Here is a 22,044-nt window from a genome sequence, read left to right as displayed (position 1 = left end):
TACTTCAACTGCTCTGGTATGTGCTTCACGCAACTTCATTACATCACTTCCTCATTTGGATCTCGGTTTTTATAGATGAGAAGGCTAGCTAGCTATCTATTCACTATCTACTCTGGCTGGCTATCTAGCTAGGTATCTGTTGGCTATCGATTGGCTAGCTAGCTAGCTTTCTATCTATTTGAGTTAATTCCGTGTTCCTGGTGCGTGTTGCTGCCGCTGCTCACTCGCAGAAAAACTGATCCTGTAACGTTAAAGTGACATTGAGAGTTTCGAAAGGCGCTTAGAAATGAAATGTATTAGTATTGTTATTATCATTTGCTAGCTATTTGCTATCTATTAGCTCTGGCTGGCTAGCTAGCTATCTAGCTAGCTATGTAGCTAGCTATCTTTTCACTATCTAGCTGGCTGGCTATCTAGCTAGGTATCTGTTGGCTATCGATTTGCTAGCTAGCTAGCTTTCTATCTATTTGAGTTACTTCTGGGTTGAGTGAACACTGGCGCGTGTGGTTGCCGCTGCTCACCTGCAGAAAAACTTATCCTGTGACTGTAAAATCACCTTGAGAGTTTTGAAAGGCGCTTAGAAATGAAATGTATTATTATTATTATTATTATTATTATTATTATTATTATTATTATTATTATTATTATTTGCTATTTATTGGCTATCTATTAGCTAGCTGGCTAGCTTTCTATTAGCTTTCTATCTAGCTAGCTATCTATTTGCTATCTATTAGCTATTGGTTGTCTATCTAGCTAGCTATCTATTAGCTGGCTGGCTTTCTATGTAGCTAACTCTGGCTATCTATCTAGCTATCTATTATTATTATTTTATTTTAATTATTATTATTATCATGATTGACTTTGTTTTTATTTTTTTTATTTTGTTGATAATCGGTCATTCCTGCCAACCAATCCCAATCGCTTCCTACCTGCAGGTTACAGTGATCGAGGAGTCTCGGAGACACCTTTACTCTACAGTTTATTGGTGACTCGCTGCAAGGAAGACTACTGTGAGGAGTTCTGTGTGTATAAAGGCAGCAGTCCAGAGCATTCGGCTTTCCTTCCTCCGGGCTTCAGTTCGGCTCGACATCGCGTCGCTGTGTCTATCACGGTGGAGGATCTTCAGGGAGCATCGATCACAGCGCTCAACAAGTAATGAAGTGAATTTGGCATTTAAAGGACAACCGACACCATTTTTTTGTTTGCTAACTGATATCAGAAAAACGTTTTTTAGCATCTAAAATACCCAAAACACGCAGTGTGATATTTTTAGTCAAATGCTAAACACCAATAAAAATGAGTTAAAGTGTCCTGAAACTACCTCAAAATGACCTCGGAGATGGCGAGTTTCAGAAAGACCCGCCCCCTTGTTCGTGACATCACGCCAAGATGTATTGCATTGCTTGAGAATCAAAACAATGGCTCCAGATTGGGAGAAGATGCTTTGTTGTTACTCATCCAGTTATCAATATGATTCAGATAGTTCTGAAGAGGAAAGCATACATGTTTGCAATCGATTAAAGAAGTCCTTCCGTATCAATTCGAGCCGTCTGGAATGTAGCGTCCCAGAAAATGCACATGATGGCACCCAAGCTCCGCTGGAAATTGGCTGATTTGTCCGCTGGGAATTTGTGTCAACTAGTATCAAATAGTAGTCTTGGTGCACCACACAACGATTCACCATGGCGTTATTTATGTTTTTTTCCTTCTAATTTCGCCATCAACACAAAGTTTTCAGACCAAACAAAGTCCCGCAAAATGCATTGTGTGTCGCTGTCTCGGTCAGGGGCGGTCCTTTAGTGACGTCACGTCAGGAATCGTCAGCAACTGGAAAACAAGACTTCCTGAATATTCAGCGCAAGTCTTAAAACATAAAATATAGCTACATGCCGTGGAATCTCTGCAAAATACGCTCAGTAGAAGTCATTTGAAGTGAATTATGGACACAACTTGTCCGGAGGCGTCGGTTGTCCTTTAAAAATCCTGATTTGTAGACCACTTTTAACAAATATCAAGTCGTGAATTCATCGTTTTGCATTTGTGCGCAGGTCACTTGAGGTCATGCTACCAGATCCACCTGCTGTGTATAGTAGTCTTCCTCATTGGCTGGCTGAACTGACTGATAGCAGACTTAAACAACTGCTAGAGCAAGGAGACTCCCAGAGGGTCAGGGAGCTATCCTTGGCTCTGATAACAGTTCTGAATGAGGTAAGAGAGGCCCTAAATGTGGAAAACGTCAATGTATGCATGCACCTATTAAATTCATGAATTGACCACAATCCCGAGATGTCAAATAATACCTGTACGAATTCTTCATTGTATGTTGAAACAGTACGAGCAGAACCGTCAGTCAACTCGGGTGTCTCTAGCGGAGCGGGTTTACCGAGTCAGAGTTCGCAGCAACATTACCAGGGCGCTAACGGCACTGGATTTGAATACGGTCAATGACATTCAGCAAACTTCGGCCGCATTGGCACAGTGTACGGTGAGTATCGTTTTTGTCTGTAAGAAGGAACAGTCATACCTCGGTTTACGAACCCATTGGTTTACGAACTTTTCGGTTTACGAACGTTATATTTCTAAAAAAAATTTACCTTGGCATACAAACTATTTTTCGGGATACACACGGAGCACCACAATGAGTGATGTGTCGTTCGCGAACGAGCCCGTTCTCCTAACAAGAAAATGGCAGCCGGCTTCGCTATTCCCCGCCCCCAGTTGTCGGTTAAAGCGAAGTGATTGGTCAAGAACGCAGCAGTGAGGAGAGGCGGTTGAAACATTAAAGAGACAGGCAGACGATAGAGAGAGAGAGAGTGAGAAAATGGATAAAAAACAGTGAAATTTATACTCGTTTCAACTTAGTTCAAAGGCAGAGTGTAGACTGCAAGGTTAAAATATCCCATCAATCAGGCTCCATAAATAACCCACACAAGCCATCTGTACACCACAGAAAAACTTATCCCGTGGCTGTTAAGTGGCCTTGAGAGTTTTGAAAGGCACTTAGAAATGAAATGTATTATTATTGATGCAAAAAACTATCAACCCAGCTAAACAGAACACAATTGATGAGGAACAAGGTAAAATGATCGCAGAGAAAGCACCTACAAGGGATCATTCCTCAAGATGTTGAAAGAAGAAGTTGTCATCAAGTGTTTAATGCTGATGAAAGCGGCCACTCCATTTCATCAAGCCATCAACGACCATCACAAAGGTCAATAAAACCACTTTATTATACTGTACAGTTTATTTCTTTAATTATAATACCATAGCACTTTTTTATCCATAAAATAAGATATATTTTCCGTAGTTTTAAGGCTTCAAAAATTTGAAAATGATGTTTTATGGAGACCTGGGAACGGATTATTCTCGTTTTGATGGTTTGCTATGGGAAATGAATTTTTGGGATACACACTTTTCGCCTTACACACTCTGTCTGGGAACCAATTAAGTTCATAAGCCAAAGTATCACTGTAACAATTTAAAGAGCATACAAGAAGTACCGCTACTTTGTTTTCCATGTGTGTTTTTAGGCAATGAGTCGAGAATTCATCTGTGAAGAGTGTCAAAACAGCACATTGAACAAACTTGAGTCCATGTTAGAGATTCTGCAAAATGACACCAAGCAGGGAACGGTGACTCCAACCGAGATAGCTGACAACATTCTGAACATCATGGGTAGGCGAAGATTCCTTTCCTTTGACTATGTTTGAATATAAATTCAATTCAATTTTTAATGGGCAGTACATGACGTATAGGCAGTGTCTAAAACTCATGACAAAATGTTAGCGGACACCGGGGCAGACAACTCTGAAAAGTTGCCCACTCACTTCAAAATTATGTTTTATGGGGACCTAGGAACGGATTATTCTCATTTTAATGGTTTCCTATTGGAAATTAATTTTTGGGATACACACTTTTTGCCTTACATACTCTGTCTGGGAACCAATTAAGTTTGTAAGCCAAGGTATCACTGTACAGTATTACCAGTGTCTGAAACTCATGACAAAAAGTTAGCGGACACCAGGGCAGACAACTCTGAAAAGTTGCCTGCCCAGCCATAAAGTTTCTTGCCCCGTTTTTCACAACTTGAAACATAAGACGACTAATCCAAAAAAAAAAAAACATTATGGCACTCGGTAAAGTCCGAAGCAAGAATGCCGGCTTCTGATTGGCTGCCGAGTATGCAAATTGCCAAACGAACCGAAATTCCGAAACTTCCAAACCGAACGAAGATTTTGAAATCGGAATAAAGTAAACGTTTGATTTGATAGCTTATGTTTATTTATTATTATCATTTATATACTCCATTTGAATCTATTTGATACTTTATTCGCTGGCGTGTGTGGCTGCCGCTGCTCACCCACAGAAAAACTTATCCTGTGACTGTAAAGTCCCAATGAGAGTTTTGAAAGGCGCTTAGAAATTAAATTTATTATTATTATTATTATTTTTTTTTATTATTATTATTATTATGATTATTATTAACATTTACCTAGCTATCTGGCTATCTAGCTAGCTAGCTACCCAGCTAGCTATTTTCTATCTAGCTAGCTACTTAGATTGCTATCTATTATCTGTCTAGCTGGCTATATATTAACTAATTAGCTAGCTATTAGCTATCTGTCTGGCTGGTGATCTAGCTTGTTAGCTATTAGCTATATATCAGCTAGCTTTTCATGTATTTGAGTTACTTCCGGGTTGAGTGAACGCTGGCTCGTGTGGCTGCCTCTGTTCATCCTAGCTATCTAGTTACCTAGCTAGCTATTTATCTAGCTAGCTATTTGCTACCTAGATAGCTACCAAGCTAGCTATCTATTTACTATCTATTATCTGTCTAGCTGGCTATATATTAGCTATCCAGCTAGCTGTTCCATCCATTTTCCCCACTTCTTCTACAGCTCTCTTTTGTCACATCTTCTTCAAAAGGTGATCTGATCCATCAAGTCAGTCAGTCGGCGTCTTACTTCCAACCCGCCTACGTCGATTCAGCATCAGTCTTCTCGACGTCTCCTTTGACCTCGTCCGGTGCTTACCATGGAGGTGTCCAGTTAGACCCCTCCCCTTCCTCCTTAGAGCCACACCCACTTCGAGTGGCCGCCAAAGCCTACAGCCTGTCCTCGGTCCTCATGCTAATCCTGATGCACGGCCGAGTCCTGAACGAGGAACCGCTTGTGCTCAGGGGATCGGAGATAGCCGCTACGGGAAAACTGGCGGACCCCCAGAGCCTGCTCTGTTACCATGGCAACAGCAGTCCAGGTGTGCCTGCTTATTCAGCGTGGACGATTGGGTCATGTTTGCTTACATGCTATTAGCTTTGTCCTTGAGAGTTTTGAACGCCGCTTATAAATACAACGTAGATACAACGTATCTAGCTAGCTAGCTATTATCAATCTATTTGAGTTATTTCCGGGTTGAGTGAACGCTGGGGCGAGTGGCTGCCGCTGCTCACCCACAGAAAAACAAATCCTGTGACTGTAAAGTGACCTTGAGAGATTTGAAAGGCGCTTCAAAATGAAATGTATTATTATTATTATTATTATTATTATAAATACAATGTATTACTATTAGTACTAGTAGCTATCTATTAGCTAGCTAGCTAGCTAGCTTTCTATCTATTTGAGTTACTTGCGGTTTGAATAATAATAATAATTATTCTTATTATTATTCTTATTATTATTATTATTATTATTATTATTACTAAGGAATGTCAGGTTGAATGTGTCCTGATGGCTAACCTCGTCTCGTGTGTCTGTAGAGTGCCAGCGGTTTTCCATCCCCAGGGCCTTTAACAGCAGTCTTGGCAGAGCAGCTGCAGGGAACAGCGTCATGCAGTTACTCTTCCAGGTTTGTACCCAAAACGCTTCTTCCATGTTTGAAGGGAAGGTGGCTAATAGATAGCCAGCTAGACAGTTAGATCACTAGCTAACTGTCTAACTGTGTAACTAGATAGCCATACAGCTAATAAATAACCAGCTACATAGCTAGCTAGACGGATAACTAATAGATAGCAAACGGATAGCAAATAGGTAGCGTCACAGGATCAGTTTTTCTGTGGGTGAGCAGCGGCAGCCACATGCTCCAGCGTTCACTTCACTCAACACGGAATTACTCAAATAGATAAAAAGTTAGCTAGCTATCTAGCTAATAGATAACTAATCAATAGCTAGTGAGCTAGTTAGATAGCCATTATATAGAAAATAGCTAGCTAGCTAGCTAGGTAGCCAGGTGAAAGAAGACTCATCAAGTGTTTAATGCTGTTGAAACCGGCCACTCCATTCGATCAAGCCATCAACAACCATCACAAAGGTAAATAAAATGACTTTATTATATAGTACAGTTTATTTCTTTCATTGTAATACCAAAGGACATTTATTATACATAAAATAAGGTATATTTTGTGTAGTTTTAAGGCTTAGAAAAGTAGAAAATGATGTTTTATGGGGAACTGGGAACGGATTATTCTCATTTTAATGGTTTCCTATGGGAAATTAATTTTTGGGATACACACTTTTCGCTTTACACACTCTGTCTGGGAACTAATTAAGTTCGTAAACCAAGGTATCACTGTATTGTGGGTAAACTGACATGATTTCTGTCTCTTCCACAGTTGGAGTCGAACCCCTTCCCCTTCAACTACATCGCCAACTACACCGTGTCCACAGAAGTGGCATCCATGGAGTTCCGGACTGAAAATGGCACCCAGATTCCAATCTCTGGACTGGATGACAGTCTCGCCATCACTGTTGCCATTAACAACGGCACAGGCGCAGAACTCGGCGCAGAACCCTCTGTTGCCGCAGGGGTGCCTACAGCTGCAGCTGTGAACATCAGCCAGTGTGATTTTGTCATTGTCAGGGTGATCACAGGGAACAACAACCGACAAGCCGGACTGTTTGTGCAGCTCAACTTCACCTCTTTGGAAGGTCATTGCTCATATTTTGTGTAGTTTTAAGGGTTATTTAGTAAAAAATGATGTTTTATGGGGACCTGGGAACGGATTATTCTCATTTTAATGGTTTCCTATGGGAAATGAATTTTTGGGATACACACTTTTCGCCTTACACACTCTGTCTGGGAACCAATTAAGTTCGTAAGCCAAGGTATGACTGTACAGTGATACCTCGGCCTACGAACACTTTAGCTAATGAATTTTTTGCCTTATGAATGTTAAATTTGTGAGAAAATAATAATAATAATAATAATAATAATAATACATTTGTTTTGTAAGTGCCTTTCAAAACTCTCAAGGTCACTTTACAGTCACTGGATCAGTTTTTCTGCGGGTGAGCAGCGGCAGCCACACACGCCAGTGTTCACTCAATCCGGAATAACTCAAATAGATCGAAAGCTAGCTAGCTAGCTAGCTACCTAATAGCTAGCCAATAGATAGCTAGCTATATGGCCACCAAGTTAGATAGTGAATAGCTAGCTAGATAGCCAGGTAGCCAGCCAGATAGCTAGCTAGCCAGCCAGTTTAATAGAGAGCAAATAGCTAGCAAATGATAATAATAATACTACTAATAATAATACATTTAATTTATAAGCACCCTTAAACACTCTCAAGGTCACTTTACAGTCACTGGATCAGCTTTTCTGTGGGTGAGCAGCGGTAGCCATACCATAGCACATTGATTATACATAAAATAAGGTGTATTTTGTGTCATTTTAAGGCTTAAAAAATTGTTTTATAGCGACCTGGGAACGGATTATTCTCATTTTAATGGTTTCCGATGGGAAATTAATTTTTGAGATACACACTTTTTGCCTGACACGCTCTGTCTGGGAACCAATTAAGTTCGTAAGCCAAGGTATCACTATAGTGTATATGGAAAACATTTTTTAATTTGTCATTCATTGAAACACTGTCATTATTTTTGCAGATAAAATGTCTGTAAAATATAATTCCAGCCTATAAAAAAACAATATAACTATGTTTTTTTTTGTTTTTTTTTAATGACTGTGTTGTATATCTTTCTCCAGATGATGTAGGCCAAAGTGACAGCAATGAAGACCCCAAAGAGCCATATATCGAAGCCTACCTTCATTCCCACGAACAACCCAATGAATTCAACTGCACCGACAGAAAACGCATCACTCTCAGTATGACCCGAAGCCAAGGCGTTGATCATACAAAATACACTTTCTTCCTATCACCCGAGTAAGATCCCTTCATTCAAAATGCATGAGAAAACAATTCCGTCTGTGTAAGCTCTCAGTCGTACAGGAGTGATCCATCGATGAAAAGGTTTCTTCAGCCGTCATCTGTACTTCTTACTTCTTAAGGTGTCGGACGGTTCGCTTCTTATCCAAGAAGCTTCGTCAGCAAACTAAAGTCTTACTGGTAGTTTCGGCCTTACATATATCCCTACTGTCCAGACATGCTGCTATGATTTGTCCCTGCTCTCAGGTTGGGGGGAGCAGAGGACTAATCCCTGCGGCTCTACTGATTACTTCTATTGTCCTGACTGATTGCCCCATTTGTGGTATCATCAGCATAACTAAGCCTATGTTGCCCAAGAAGTCGATTGTAGGAACAATCCAAATCGAACCTCACCCCACCATGGCGATTTAGTGAACGGTTTTGCTGTATTATGAAAATAGCTTCTTTTACTTTGATACATAAATAACTATAAATCTCTCACTGGCTATCTAGCTAGCTACCTAGCTAGCTATCTATTTGCTATGTATATAGTGGGCTATGATCGGTCCCTGCTCTCAGGTTGGGGGGAGCATAGGACTAATCCCTGCGGCTCCACTGATTGCTTCTATTGTCCTGACTGATGACTGGCCTGATTGCCCAATTTGCCCTGGTATCACCTCATCAGCATAACTAAGCCGATGTTGCCGAAGCAGTCTATTGTATGAACAATCCAAATTGAACCTCACCCCGGCACCGCCACGTCTGTACAGTCGGAATATATACAGGGCCGAAACTACCAGTAAGACTTTAGTTTGCTGATGAAGCTTCTTGGATAAGAAGCGAAACGTCCGACACCTTCAAAAAAGTACAGATGACGGCTAAAGAAACATTTTCATCGACATTATACTGACACTGGAGGGTCTCTGCTGTCTCTTCCACAGGACGTATGACACGACCCGTGACTACTTTATCAACGTGAGCGCGCCTTGTAGCCCCACCGCACATTCTGCCGGCATTCATCTGGAGGTGGGGCTGTTTGTCTCGCTCTGCCAGTACTTCAGCGTGAGCGAAAAACAGTGGCGAACAGACGGAATGGTACCCTTGGCAGAAACCAACGCCAGCAGAGCCGTTTGTCGCACCAGACACCTCACCGCCTTCGCAGCGGGACTCTTTGTACCACCTCATGCAGTCAGCTTTACAATGCCAGTCAGTATGCAATGCAACGAAATCATATTCTTGATGCTAGGTTGAAAGATTAAAGGATAACCGATACCGCCGGGCAAGTTGCGTCCATAATTTGGAAAATCACTTCAAATGAAAGCCACACACAATGCATTTTGGGTACTTTTTTTTCATCTGACAACACGGTGTTAATGGCGAAATTAGAAGGAAAATACATAAATAACGCCATGGTGAATGGTTGTGTGTTGCACCAAGACTACTATTTGATACTAGTTGACACAAATTCCCAGCTGACAAATCAGCCCATTTCCAACAGAGCTTGTGCGCCATCTTGTGCATTTTCTGGGACGTTCCCTCCGTGACGTCACGTCAGGCATCGTCATCAACTCGAAAACAAGACTTCCTGAATATTCAGTGCGAGTCTTAAAACATAAAATATAGCTATATACCGTGGAATCTTTGTATAATACGCTCAGTCGAAGTCATTTGAAGTGATTTTACAAATTATGGACACAACTTGTCCGGAGGCGTCGGTTGTCCTTTCAGTCATTTTTCTTGTTGTTTTGCATTTGACTAAAAATATCAGCCTGCATGTTTCGGGTATTTTAGATGCTATAAAAAGTTTTTCTGATGTCAGTGGTGTCGGTTGTCCTTTAAAACGGAACCTTGTTCATGTTTTTCAGGAGCGCTCTGGCCCGCCAAGTTTGGTTGTGTTACTGGTGTGCGTTCTGGGCTTGCTCAGCTATGTTGTTGCTGCTGCCGTCTTGCACAAATTAGATCAGATGGATTTGCGTCGGGCCGGCGTGGTTCCCTTGTGTGGCACCGATGGACTCTTTAAATATGAGGTTCAAGTCAAAACTGGCTGGAGTCATGGTGCAGGTAAGCTATCTATCAAGTATTTCTATTAACTCATTCACTTATTGTGGTTTACATCCAAAAATATGACATTTTGGTTAGGATTTTACAAGTTTGATTTCGCGGGCCGAAAAAAAAGATATGGCAGGCCGGATTTGGCCCCTGGGCCTTGACTTTGACACCTGTGCCTTAGACTCTTTTTTCATCAGAAAATGGAAGCGAAAAAACATCACCAGAGGTCTGACCAGTGCTTTACCTGCACGTAATTGATTCCCAGACAGAGTGTGTAAGGCGAAAAGTGTGTATCCCAAAAAATAATTTCCCATAGGAAACCATTCAAATGAGAATAATCCGTTCCCAGGTCCCCATAAAACCTAATTTTCTACGTTCTAATTTTCTAAAAACCACACAAAATATACCTTATTTTATGTATAATAAATGTGCTATTGTATTATAACTACAGAAATAAACTGTACTGTGTAATAAAGTCGTTTTATTTACCTTTGTGATGGTTGTTGATAGCTTGATGGAATGGAGTGGCCGCTTTCATCAGTATTAAACACTTGATGAGGAACGTAACCTTCTTCTTTTACCATCTTGAGGAATGATCCCTTGTAGGTGCTTTCTCTGCGATAATTTTATCTAGTTCCTCATCAATTGTGTTCTGTGTAGCTGGGTTGACAGCTTTTTGCATCAAGTGTACAGCTGGCTTGTGCAGGTTGGTGGAGCCTGATTGATGGCATATTTTAACCTTGCAGTCTACACTCTGCCTTTGAACTATCAAAGTTGAAACTCTCGCTGTCGTCTGCCTGTTTTTTAATATTTAAACCACCTCCCCCCCACTGCTGTGTTCTTGACCAATCACGTGGCTTTAACCGAAGATTGGGGGCGGGGAAAATGGGATTCACATCTATATGAGTGAACATACGGCCGAAAGCCATTAAATGTAATAATTGTGGCTCTGGCTACAATTTCAGGGACAACAGCTCATGTGGGAATCAGTCTGTACGGTCGTGAGGGCCGCACTGGACACCGCCATCTTGACAGCAGGGGAGCCTTTACACGCAACGCCCTCGACATCTTCCATATTGCAACAGACACCAGCTTGGGCAGTGTGTGGAAATTACGCATTTGGCATGACAATAAAGGTAACTTTCAAAATAAATACATACAATGCTGGTCAAAATAATAGTAGTGGAATGTGACAGAATGTGTCAGAAAACAAAAAATACCCAGCATTCATTGTATTTTATTTATTATTGTATCTATGCTTGTCTGTGACTGTAAAGTGTCCTTGAGAGCTTTGAAAGGCGCTTGAAATAAAATGTATGCAACCACTCATTTGACGACAATGAGGTTAAAATCTTAGCGAAAGAAAATCAATGGTTTGAAAGGGGAGTAAAAGAAGCTATGTTCATAAAAGGGCGAAACCCTTCACTAAATCGCCATGGCGGGGTGAGATTCAATTTGGATCGTTCCTACATTCGACTTCTTAGGCAACATAGGCTTAGTTATGCTGATGAGGTGATACCAGATCGAATGGGGCAATCAGGCCAATCGTAGACCCCATACTCAGGCAGGACAATAGAAGTAATCATTCAGGACAATAGGGGTAATCAGTGTGGCCGCAGGGAGGCTATATATAGGGCCAAAACAACCAGCAACAGATTTTAGTTCGCTGACGAAGCCTCTTGGATAAGAAGCAAAACGTCCGACACCTTTAAAGAAGTACAGATGACGGCTGAAGGAATCTTCTCATCGATGGACCAAGCCTACCTTGAACTATTTACCCAATTGCACAGCCTTTGGAGCGTGCCTATTATCAATGCTTGTTTGTTGACTGAGAACCTACTGCATGTACTGATAACATGTCTGGGATGTAACAATAAAAAATATATACTAACAACCAGGTCAGTAGTCGTATATTTTAGTAAATCATTTGCTTTCCACCAGGTTTGTCCCCAGCATGGATGCTGCAGTACGTCTTGGTCAAGGATTTACAGACAGGAAGCAGTTACTACTTCCTGGTTGATGAGTGGTTGTCCGTTGATAATGAGAAAACTGAGGGTCGTCTAGAAATGGAAGTGGAGGCATCAGGTAAGAGACTAAAATAGTATAAAAAAAATATGAAATACAGTGATACCTCGGCTTACGAACTTAATTGGTTCCCAGACAGAGTGTGTACGGCGAAAAGTGTGTATCCCAAAAATTCTTTTCCCATAGGAAACCATTAAAATGAGAATAATCCGTTCCCAGGTCCCCATAAAACATCATTTTCTACTAAATAAGCCTTACAACTACACAAAATATACCTTGTTTTACGTATAATAAATGTGCTATTGTATTGTCATTAAAGAAATAAACTGTACTGTATAATAAAGTCATTTTATTTGCCTTTGTGATGGTAGTTGTCAATGGATGACAAGCTTCCAGGTTGCCTCTTGATGATATCCGAGTGAAGTTGCCGTGCTTTCTCGGCAATAATACCCTGACTCACAATGTCCCCTGATAGCTGCTTTTCGTTAATCAGCTGAAGTTTTTTCAACTGGCTGTCTCACCATGACGAATGACACTATGAATCCCCGTACGACACTTCAAGTTCTCGAATCATCCGTGGCTCGCCTTGAAATCATCAATGGATGACGAACTTCCAGATTGCCTCTTGACGCTATCCGAGTGAAGTTGCCGTGCTTTCTCACCGATAATTCCTTCACTCACGCGGTCCCCTACGTGCTGTTTTTCGTTAATCCAAATTAACAGAAGTATCACTGTATTATAATTTATATATACGATGAATGTAGTGGTTCTGACGCTGTTTATACCATCAGAGAAGACCTTACTCGCCCTGATTACTCACTTCTGATGTTTCTACTCCACATCATTTTTTTTTTTCAGAGGAGGGGTCTCTTCTCCGGTTTCCCCGCCTCTTGCGGTGTGAGCTGCAGAGGGCGCTGTGTGAGAGTCACCTGTGGCTGTCCCTGTGGGAAAAACCCCCTCGCAGCCCTTTTACTCGCTTGCAGAGAGCCACATGCTGTGCTTTGTTACTACAGCTATTTTTGGCCTTCAACACACTGTGGTACAGCATCGTGGTGGACAAGAGAGTCAGGTGTGTATATTTTTCCATGATCTTTGAACAGGTACAGTGATACCTCGGTTTACGAACCCCCTTGGCTTACAAACTTTTCAGTTTACAAACGTTAAATTTATGAAAAAAATTACCTTGGCATATCTATCTACTAGCTGGCTAGTTATCTTTCTATCTATTAACTTCCGGGATGAGTAAACGCTGGCGCATGTGGCTGCCGCTGCTTTCCCAAAGAAAAAACGTATACTGTGACCTTGAGAGTTTTGAAAGGCACTTATAAATCAAATGTATTATTATTATTATTACTATAGTGGTCTATAAATACAGTTGAGTTGAGTATTTGCTTGTTTTTGACAGTACTCGTGTCGCATTCTTCATACAGTACTTGGCCAATCAGCTGATTATGCTTCTCTGTTGCAGCCCTCAGGCGGTGGCACAAATATCTTCACTAAACGGCGAGACCGTAGCAGCCGGTGTGGTGACATGTCTGATTGCCTACCCTTTCTACCTCCTCGTCTTCACGCTTTTCCGAATGAGCCGCAGCAAGGTAGCTAGCTGCTCCCATCCATCGTATCTCACACATACTATTCCCAGACTCTTTTCTACTTTTGTGTTCAGTCGGACACTGTGGACAAAGGCTCGAACACAGAAAGATTGTCTTTTACTGCCGGTAGCGGACACAGTCATTCATGACAGACGCCCCTAATACTGCAGCTAAGCCAAGCTATTTATTGAGAGCATATGCAAATTAAAGGGATACTTTAGTAAAACATAATTTTTCTTGATTAGAATACCACGCCCCTGGATGTTCGAAGCACCAACAGCTGTAAGCAATAAAACAAATATTTTTAATTGGTTGTCTTTTCCGTAAACTGATAGATTTGTAACCTGGCTAATGAGCTCTTCCTATTGAGGGAGTTTCAAGTCCTAAATTCTATCTAAGCAAGGAGTTAACCAAGTACAGTGATACCTCGGTATACGAACTTTTCGAACTTTTCGGTTTACGAACGTTCAATTTATGAAAATTTTACCTTGGCATACGAACTTTTTTCGGGATACACACGGAGCTGCCACAATGACTGATGTGTCGTTCGCGAACAAGTCCGTTCCTCGAACAACAAAATGGCGGTTAAAGCCACATGATTGGTCAAGAACGCAGCAGTGAGGGGAGGTGGTTTAAACATTGAAGAGACACGCAGACGACAGTGAGACTGCAAGGTTAAAATATCCCATCAATCAGGCTCCACAAACAACCCACTTGATGCAAAAAGCTATCAAGCCAGCTAAACAGAACACAATTGATGAGGAACTAGGTAAAATTATAGCAGAGGAAGCACCTACAAGGGATCAGTCCTCAAGATGGTGAAAGAAGGCTACGTTCCTCATCAAGTGTTTATTGCTGATGAAACCGCTCACTCCATTCCATCAAGCCATCAACGACCATCACAAAGGTAAATAAAAACACTTTATTATACAGTACAGTTTATTTCTTTAATTATAATACCATTGCACATTTATTATACATAAAATAAGGTATATTTTGTGTAGTTTTAAGGCTTATAAAAGTAGAAAACGATGTTTTATGGGGACCTGGGAACAGATTATTCTCGTTTTAATGGTTTCCTATGAGAAATTATTTTTTGGGATACACACTTTTCGCCTTACACACTCTGTCTGGGAACCAATTAAATTCGTAAGCCAAGGTATCACTGTACTAAATTATGTCAAAGGCTAGATCTAGACCTAGATGAAGATGACAGTTTAACTCTCTGTGTCTGTTGACCTCAGATTGACCCCACGTTTCTCCATGCTTCAATTGCGTACTTAAGTCACACGTGTTCACTAGGCATATAACATGAAACTTTTAAATATGATCACTTTTATTCTCTCTAATCTCTATCATGTTATTTTTGTAAACATTTAGTGTGCATCGGTGAAGGAGGTGACTCCACCAGGGGACCAGGAGTCAGTGGAAATCGATTATTTCCTGGAGAACTCCATTGCAGGAAGTTCTTTCCTCTACTTTGATGGCGAGGTAGATTTGCGATTCAGGTTCTTTCCGAGAATCGAAACGATACTTTAACCAAATTCACCACAGGGGTGAGGACTTTGAGTGTACCCATTGAGAGTCCTCACTCCTGCTGTTATTTCAGTTTCAAGTCCACTTTTTATTGCTTTGGCTTTAAAGAAGTGGGAAATGGGGTGACATTTTGTGTTCAAATGTAACACTAGTTCTTCTCTAAACTTATCAGCAACGGTGGTCCTCACTCCTTATCTGGAGTTATCCGGACCTCACAAAACCTTTGAAACAGGAATGTGTGTGTGTGTGTGCGCTGAATCGAATGTTTGATTTCCATTTTCTTGCTTCTCAGACCAATTCTGAGGAAACCAATGTGGATTTGCCGCCCACACCGTCCACCAAAAGGTCAGTTGCTTTGGTGGCGCTGCACCAAAGTTTTCATTTCAAACGTAAACACCAGTTCGGTTGGTTCTCCACTTTGAGTGTCGATTGACTGCACAATAAAATGCCTCCATCTCTATTTTCAGTGTGGAGAGTTGGGGCATGGCGGAGGAAGAAACGGATGACCCGGATTGGCCCGAGGTTTCGGGTCATGTGTCTGAGACAGGAGGGGCGGGGCACGGGGCGGGGTTGCCGAGGTTGAAGAGGGGTCAAGGGAGCAGACACCTTGGTGTGGACATCACTTTGTACCCGGATGATGAGGATGTGCAACGTCATAAATGTTTTACTTCTTCAGGTGAGCTCAGATCACGAACTTTTCGGTTTACGAACGTTACAAAATTTTACCTTGGCATACAAACTATTTTTCGGGATACACACGAAGTGTGAGTGATAAGTTGTTCGCAAACAAGCCCCTTCTCCTAACAAGAAAATGGCAGCCAAATTTTTTTTTGTCCTCTATTCCCCGCCCCCAGTCATCGGTTAAAGCCACGTGATTGGTCAAGAACGCAGCAGTGAGGGGAGGTGGTTTAAACATTAAAGAGACAGTCAGACGACAGAGAGAGAGTTTCAACTTTGATAGTTCAAAGGCAGCGTGTAGACTGCAAGGTAAAAATTTCCATCAATCAGGCTCCACAAATGACCCGCACAAGCCATCTGTACACTTGATGCAGAAAGCTATTTACTCAGCTAAACAAAACACAATTGATGAGGAACAAGGTAAAATTATCGCAGAGAAAGCACCTACAAGGGATCATTCCTCAAGATGGTGAAAGAAGAAGGCTACGTTCCTCATCAAGTGTTTAATGCTGATTAAACACTTGATGTTCGCTGAGCCACTCCATTCCATCAAGCCATCAACGACCATCACAAATGTAAATAAAATGACTTTATTATAGAGTGCAGTTTATTTCTTTCATTATAATACCATAGCACATTTATTATACATAAAATAAGGTCTATTTTGTGTAGTTTTAAGGCTGAGAAAAGTAGAAAATTATGTTTTATGGAGACCTGGGAACGGATAATTCTCATGTTAATGGTTTCCTATGGGAAATTATTTTTTGGGATACACACCTTTCGCCTTACACACTCTGTCTGGGAACCAATGAAGTTCGTAAGCCAACGTATCACTGTACAGTAATTAAGTCTCAGTGGACATTTATGACTCCGGGTTTTGAGAAAATTATTTTTGACTCCTCTTCTTATTATTTTACTTGCGTAAAATCATAAGCCAAAATTCAATTTTTGAAAGCCAAAAAGAGATTTTATTTAAAAAGATAAAACAAAGACAGAGTGCCCTTGAGCTTTTAGTTCTTGTGAGCTCACGCTGAGGTTCGCTTGCTTGTCCTCGCAGATGAAGACCTTATCAAACACATTCTTAGCGATGGCCAGAACTTTTTTCCGCCAGCAGAAGAAAGCGAGATGGCAGATCTGTAAGTATCGGCGGACTGCAAATTATTCTATGGATATTTTTCTTGAATATTTTGACAATATTCTTCATATGAATTTGTCTTCCTTGCTTTCGTGTCAGTTCGAGCATTTTAGAAGATAACACAGAGGTGATCCTTCTCCAGAAAATGAACGACCCCCTTCCTCTGGATGGAGTCAGAAGAGAACCCCCGAGAACTGCTTTTTCCTCCAATACAGGTATGCGTGAGTCTCTAGCTCTATCGATTAACTATATGGCGAGCTATCTAGCTAGCTATTAGCTATCTACTAGCTAGCTAGCTTCCTATCTATTTGAGTTACTTCCTGGTTGAGTGAATGATGGCGCGTGTGGCTGCCGCTGCTCACCCACAGAAAAACTGAGCTTAGAAATGAAATGTATACTTCTTCTTCTTCTTCTTCTTCTTCTTCTTCTTCTTCTTCTTCTTCTTCTTCTTATTATTATTATTATTATTATTATTATTATTATTATTATTATTATTATTATTATTATTACAGCATACACCAAGGGTCAGGCACCTTTTTGACTAATAATAATGACAATAATACATTTCATTAATAATAATAATAATAATAATAATAATAATAATAATAATCAATTTCATTTCTAATTGCTTTTCAAAACTCTCAAGCACCTTTCAAAACTCTCAAGCACCTTTCAAAACTCTCAAGGTCACTTTACAGTCACATCATCAGTTTTTCTGTGGGTGAGCAGCGGCAGCCACATGCACCAGCCTACACTCAACCCCGAATAACTCAAATAGATGGAAAGTTAGCTAACTAGCTAATAGATAACTAATAGCTAGCTAGCTGGTTAGATTGTGAATCGATAGCAAATAGATAGCTAGCTAGGTTGCCAGCTAGCTAGTTAGATAGCGAATATGTATATAAGAGAAGCACGAACAGCTGTAAGCAATAAAACATTGTCTTTTCCGTGAACTGATAAATGTGCAACCTGGCTAATGAGCTCTTCCTGTGAATGAGTTTCAAGTCGTAAATTGCTTCGGTGATAAAGGATTTTCCCAAGTCGTAAATTCTGTCTCCTAGTGGAAGATGACAGTTTAACAGGATGTGTCTGTTGACCTCAGATTGACCCCAGGGTCGTCTGTGCTTCAATTGTGTATTCGAGTCACACATGTTGACTAAGCATATACCAGCATGCGACTTTGAAATATGATGTTTATGTGTGACGCTACGCTTCTCCAGTTGTGGCAGATGTGTGTCGTCCGAGACGCTTCCCTCCCTGGTGCGGACGCGCCGCCCTGTGGGCCAGTTGGGTAGCGATAGCCCTGGCCAACGGCGTCTCCATTTGGGCAGCTCGCGGTTTCAATCAGAAAATTGCCATGATGTGGCTCATTTCCTGCTTCGCCAGCTTCCTGTGCTCCTGCCTGTTGTTGGAGCCAATCAAGGTTAGACACTTCCTGTTCACTAGGCCCGGAAGTAAACCCGAGGCACACCTGCACAAGATGTGCTATCTAGCTAGCTACCTAGCTGGTTATCTATTTCCTATCCATTTGCTATCTATTAGCTAGCTACCTAGCTGGTTATCTATTTGCTATCTATTTGCTATCTATTTGCTATCTAGATTGCTAACTAACTAGCTATCTATTTGCTATCTATTAGCTAGCTATCTAGCTGGCTATCTATTTGATATTGTTAGGTTGTCAATAAATGTACTTATTTCCTTCACTATCCATTTTCTATCTATTAGCCATCTGGCAAGCTAGCTATGTAGCTGGCTATTTATTAGATATATGGCTATCTAGCTAGTTAGCTAACTGTCTAGCTGGCTATTTATTAGCCATGCATTTTATTAATTATTATTAATAACAGTTATTTCTTCTATTTTGGTTGGCAATGATTTGTCTCTCAGGTGTTGTGCGAGGCCATCTATTATGCCGTGTTTGTGTGTCGCCTGCGCCCCGAGGACCAGGATGTGCTAGTGGAGTTCCCCACGGTGGAGAGGGTGGTGCAGCGGATCCACAGGGTACGGCCACCACAGGGTTATGCTCTGTCTCAGGACCGGCACCAGGCCCGCAAGGTCCGCATGCTGCACTCCATGTTGAAGGTAATCGAGCAAGTCTCAGTACAGGTTACATTCGAGTTACGACCGGTGCGAGTTACGACCACCTGTACTTACGACCACGACCGCTAAGGTGGCAGCTGTTGAGATCTGCATTTGGTAGAATAAAGACTCAAGATGGCCCTTCTTGTTTAGATTGAACAAGTACGATGTTTATTTGCCGGAGCACAGAGAGCAACCGCTTCTCTAAGCTTTGTATAACAACTTTTTTTTTTTTTTTTGCGCTGTCAAAGGACCATATGTAGCGTTGTGGCTGCGTTGTCAGATCCGCTCAATATTCAGCATGCATCATTTATCTTAACACAGAATATTACAGCATTGCACAAAATGAGGATACAAAATAACTGTTTCTTTACAAACACGTATGACAATTTTGGCTAGCCAGGCACGTGATGGTGTTGCTCGATGTGTCGCAATGGTTAGGCCGTCGGCGCTCGGGATCGGCGCGACGAGAACGCCGCGTCGAGCCCACGCCGTCACCGCTAAGTCCGAGCGTGTGTTCGGCGACCTCTTCTGGCTTCTCCGTTAGCAGGAAGTGCAATTTTTTTTTTTTCGAAAATCGTGCGTATTTGGGTCAGCAGAATGACACAGATGAAAATGAAATGTATTATTATTATCATTTGCTAGCTATTTGCTAGCTTTAGCTGGCTAGCTATCAATCTAGCTATACACTATTTAGCTAGCTGGCTATCTAGCTAGGTATCTGTTGGCTAACAATTGGCTAGCTAGCTAGCTTTCTATCTATTTGAGTTACTTCCGGGTTGAGTGAACGCCGGCGCGTGTGGCTGCTGCTGCTCACCCACAGAAAAACCTATCCTGTGGCTGTAAAGTGACCTTGGAGTTTTGAAAGGCGCTTAGAAATGAAACGTATTATTATTATTAGTAATAAAAATCGATAATAAGAAATATAAAATGATAAAAAATACAGTACAGTAAAACTTATAAGATTTATAATTGAACTGTAAGCAGTTTTGTATATCTGTTTGGTACATCGTATACTATTATTCTGTATTATTAGTATTCTGTCGTATAAACTTCGCGTCGGCCATTTTGAATGCTTTTCGATTTACGAACATTTGACTTACGACCGTTTTGTCGGAACGGAACCCGATCGTAACTCGGATGTTCCTTGTATTTTTACAAAGTTGGCATAATTGTTGTTGTTTTCTTTTGTTTTTGTCTTTAGAACTTCCTGGTCTATATGTTCTTCTTGTTGGTGGTTCTTCTTCTCAACTATTCGGACTCTGCCAAAGACACCCATAGCCTGAGACTGCATACTCAGTTGCAACATGTGCTATACACAACCGAGTACCATGACATTAGCAGGTAAAATCAAAATGTTGTCTTTTTACAATATTGGGCTCTAGTGTACCGTCGAATCAACCATCAGGTGTTTCCGATGTTCCCCTTCGCGAATTGTTCTCTTTCTAAAATCAGATTATGGATTGGATTTCTTTCCATTTTAAAGAGATCCGATAAACTATTAGCCAACTAGCTAGCTAGCTAGCTAGTTGAGCCAAAGATAGTGACTGTGGGCACCTGGTAGCAAGCATCTCCATCTACAACATTAGGAGCCTGTTCTATAAAAAAGGGATTGGGCACCATCAATGTCAACAATCTTAGCTATCTATTAGCGAGCTATCTATTGGCTATCTATTAGCTAACTTTCTATCTATTTGAGTGACTTCCGGGTTGAGTGAATGCTGGCGTGTGTCGCTGGCGCTGCTCACCCGCAGAAAAACTTTGCTATCTAATTAGCTCGCTGGCTGCACAGCTAGCTATCTACTTGCTATCAATTCGCTATCTATTAGCTAGGGAGCTAACCTTCTATCTATTTGTGTTATTTGGGGTTGAATGAATGCCGGCGCATGTGGCATCCGCTGCTCACCTACAGAAAAACTGATCCTGTGACTGTAAAGTGACCTTGAGAGTTTTGAAAGGTGCTTGAGAGTTTTGAAATGTGCTTGAGAGTTTTGACTGGTGCTTGAGAGTTTTGAAAGGAAGGCTACCTAGCTAGCTATCTATTCACTATCTAACTAGTGAGCTAGCTAGTCAAAGTCAGCTTTATTGTCAAATAGCTACCTAGCTAGCTATCTATTTGCTATCAATTCACTATCTAACTAGTTAGCTAGCTATTAATTATCTATTAGCTAGTTAGCGAACTTTCTATCTATTTGAGTTATTCGGGGTTGAGTGAACGCTGGCACGTGTGGCTGCCGCTGCTCACCCGCACAAAAAAATATTCTGTGACTGTAAAGTGACCTTGAGAGTTTTGAAAGACGCTTATAAACGAAATGTATTATTATTTCCTCATATCCCTTCCCCCTGTTATTTAGCCGCCACGATCTTCTGACTTGGCTGAACAACTCCTTGTTACCCCGCCTTCTGAATGACTCCGCCCTCCTGGGAGAAACCGGAAGTGTTTTACTCGGCACGATGAGACTTCGGCAAATCCACCACACGCACGGTGAGATGACTTGTTGCATTTCGTCCATTGCAGTTTGTGCACATTAATGGAGATCGTGGTCTATTCTTTAAGTTCTTACAGGTTCCAGACCCGGAGACAAGTGGGAACGTGACTGGCCAAGTATCGCATCTTCCGGTCCAGAAGACAACAATCGGTAGGCAGAGGATGCGCCACACGCGCCAGCGTTCACTCAACCCGGAAGTAACTCAAATAGATAGAAAGCTAGCTAACAGATAGCTAATAGATAGTCAGCGAGACAGCTAGCTAGCTAGCTAGACAGCCATATAGCTAATAAATAGCCAGCTACATAGCCAGATAGCTAGCC

The 22,044-nt window shown here is 41.4% G+C and overlaps 1 protein-coding gene across 2 annotated transcripts in view; it reads left to right on the top strand.

Moving 5' to 3' along the window:
• pkd1a (polycystic kidney disease 1a) overlaps positions 1 to 22,044 on the top strand; it is a 66,715-nt gene that overhangs the window by 35,355 nt on the left and 9,316 nt on the right. Inside the window, exons 26-50 of one of the 2 annotated variants that reach the window (XM_089007347.1) lie at positions 1 to 16; positions 936 to 1,152; positions 2,049 to 2,208; positions 2,333 to 2,485; positions 3,531 to 3,675; positions 4,927 to 5,256; positions 5,756 to 5,844; positions 6,608 to 6,923; positions 7,981 to 8,158; positions 9,082 to 9,346; positions 10,006 to 10,201; positions 11,155 to 11,325; positions 12,131 to 12,274; positions 13,073 to 13,283; positions 13,683 to 13,809; positions 15,187 to 15,297; positions 15,635 to 15,687; positions 15,810 to 16,018; positions 17,078 to 17,156; positions 17,255 to 17,370; positions 18,376 to 18,578; positions 19,043 to 19,237; positions 20,439 to 20,578; positions 21,589 to 21,719; positions 21,801 to 21,873. The exon at positions 1 to 16 is cut by the window's left edge and continues 306 nt beyond it. In XM_089007347.1, coding sequence (XP_088863473.1) covers positions 1 to 16; positions 936 to 1,152; positions 2,049 to 2,208; positions 2,333 to 2,485; positions 3,531 to 3,675; positions 4,927 to 5,256; positions 5,756 to 5,844; positions 6,608 to 6,923; positions 7,981 to 8,158; positions 9,082 to 9,346; positions 10,006 to 10,201; positions 11,155 to 11,325; positions 12,131 to 12,274; positions 13,073 to 13,283; positions 13,683 to 13,809; positions 15,187 to 15,297; positions 15,635 to 15,687; positions 15,810 to 16,018; positions 17,078 to 17,156; positions 17,255 to 17,370; positions 18,376 to 18,578; positions 19,043 to 19,237; positions 20,439 to 20,578; positions 21,589 to 21,719; positions 21,801 to 21,873 — 4,028 coding nt within the window. Of the gene's footprint in view, positions 17 to 935; positions 1,153 to 2,048; positions 2,209 to 2,332; positions 2,486 to 3,530; positions 3,676 to 4,926; positions 5,257 to 5,755; positions 5,845 to 6,607; positions 6,924 to 7,980; positions 8,159 to 9,081; positions 9,347 to 10,005; positions 10,202 to 11,154; positions 11,326 to 12,130; positions 12,275 to 13,072; positions 13,284 to 13,682; positions 13,810 to 15,186; positions 15,298 to 15,634; positions 15,688 to 15,809; positions 16,019 to 17,077; positions 17,157 to 17,254; positions 17,371 to 18,375; positions 18,579 to 19,042; positions 19,238 to 20,438; positions 20,579 to 21,588; positions 21,720 to 21,791; positions 21,874 to 22,044 lie in introns of both variants that reach the window. The other variant, XM_089007346.1, reaches the window with a different exon arrangement.

Source organism: Hippocampus bargibanti, linkage group LG10 (genome assembly GCF_051943395.1).
Source record: "Hippocampus bargibanti isolate YZ-2025 linkage group LG10, ASM5194339v1, whole genome shotgun sequence".
NCBI lineage: Eukaryota > Metazoa > Chordata > Actinopteri > Syngnathiformes > Syngnathidae > Hippocampus > Hippocampus bargibanti.
Note: the sequence above shows the minus strand (reverse complement) of the source record. Positions and strands in the feature narration are given on the sequence as shown.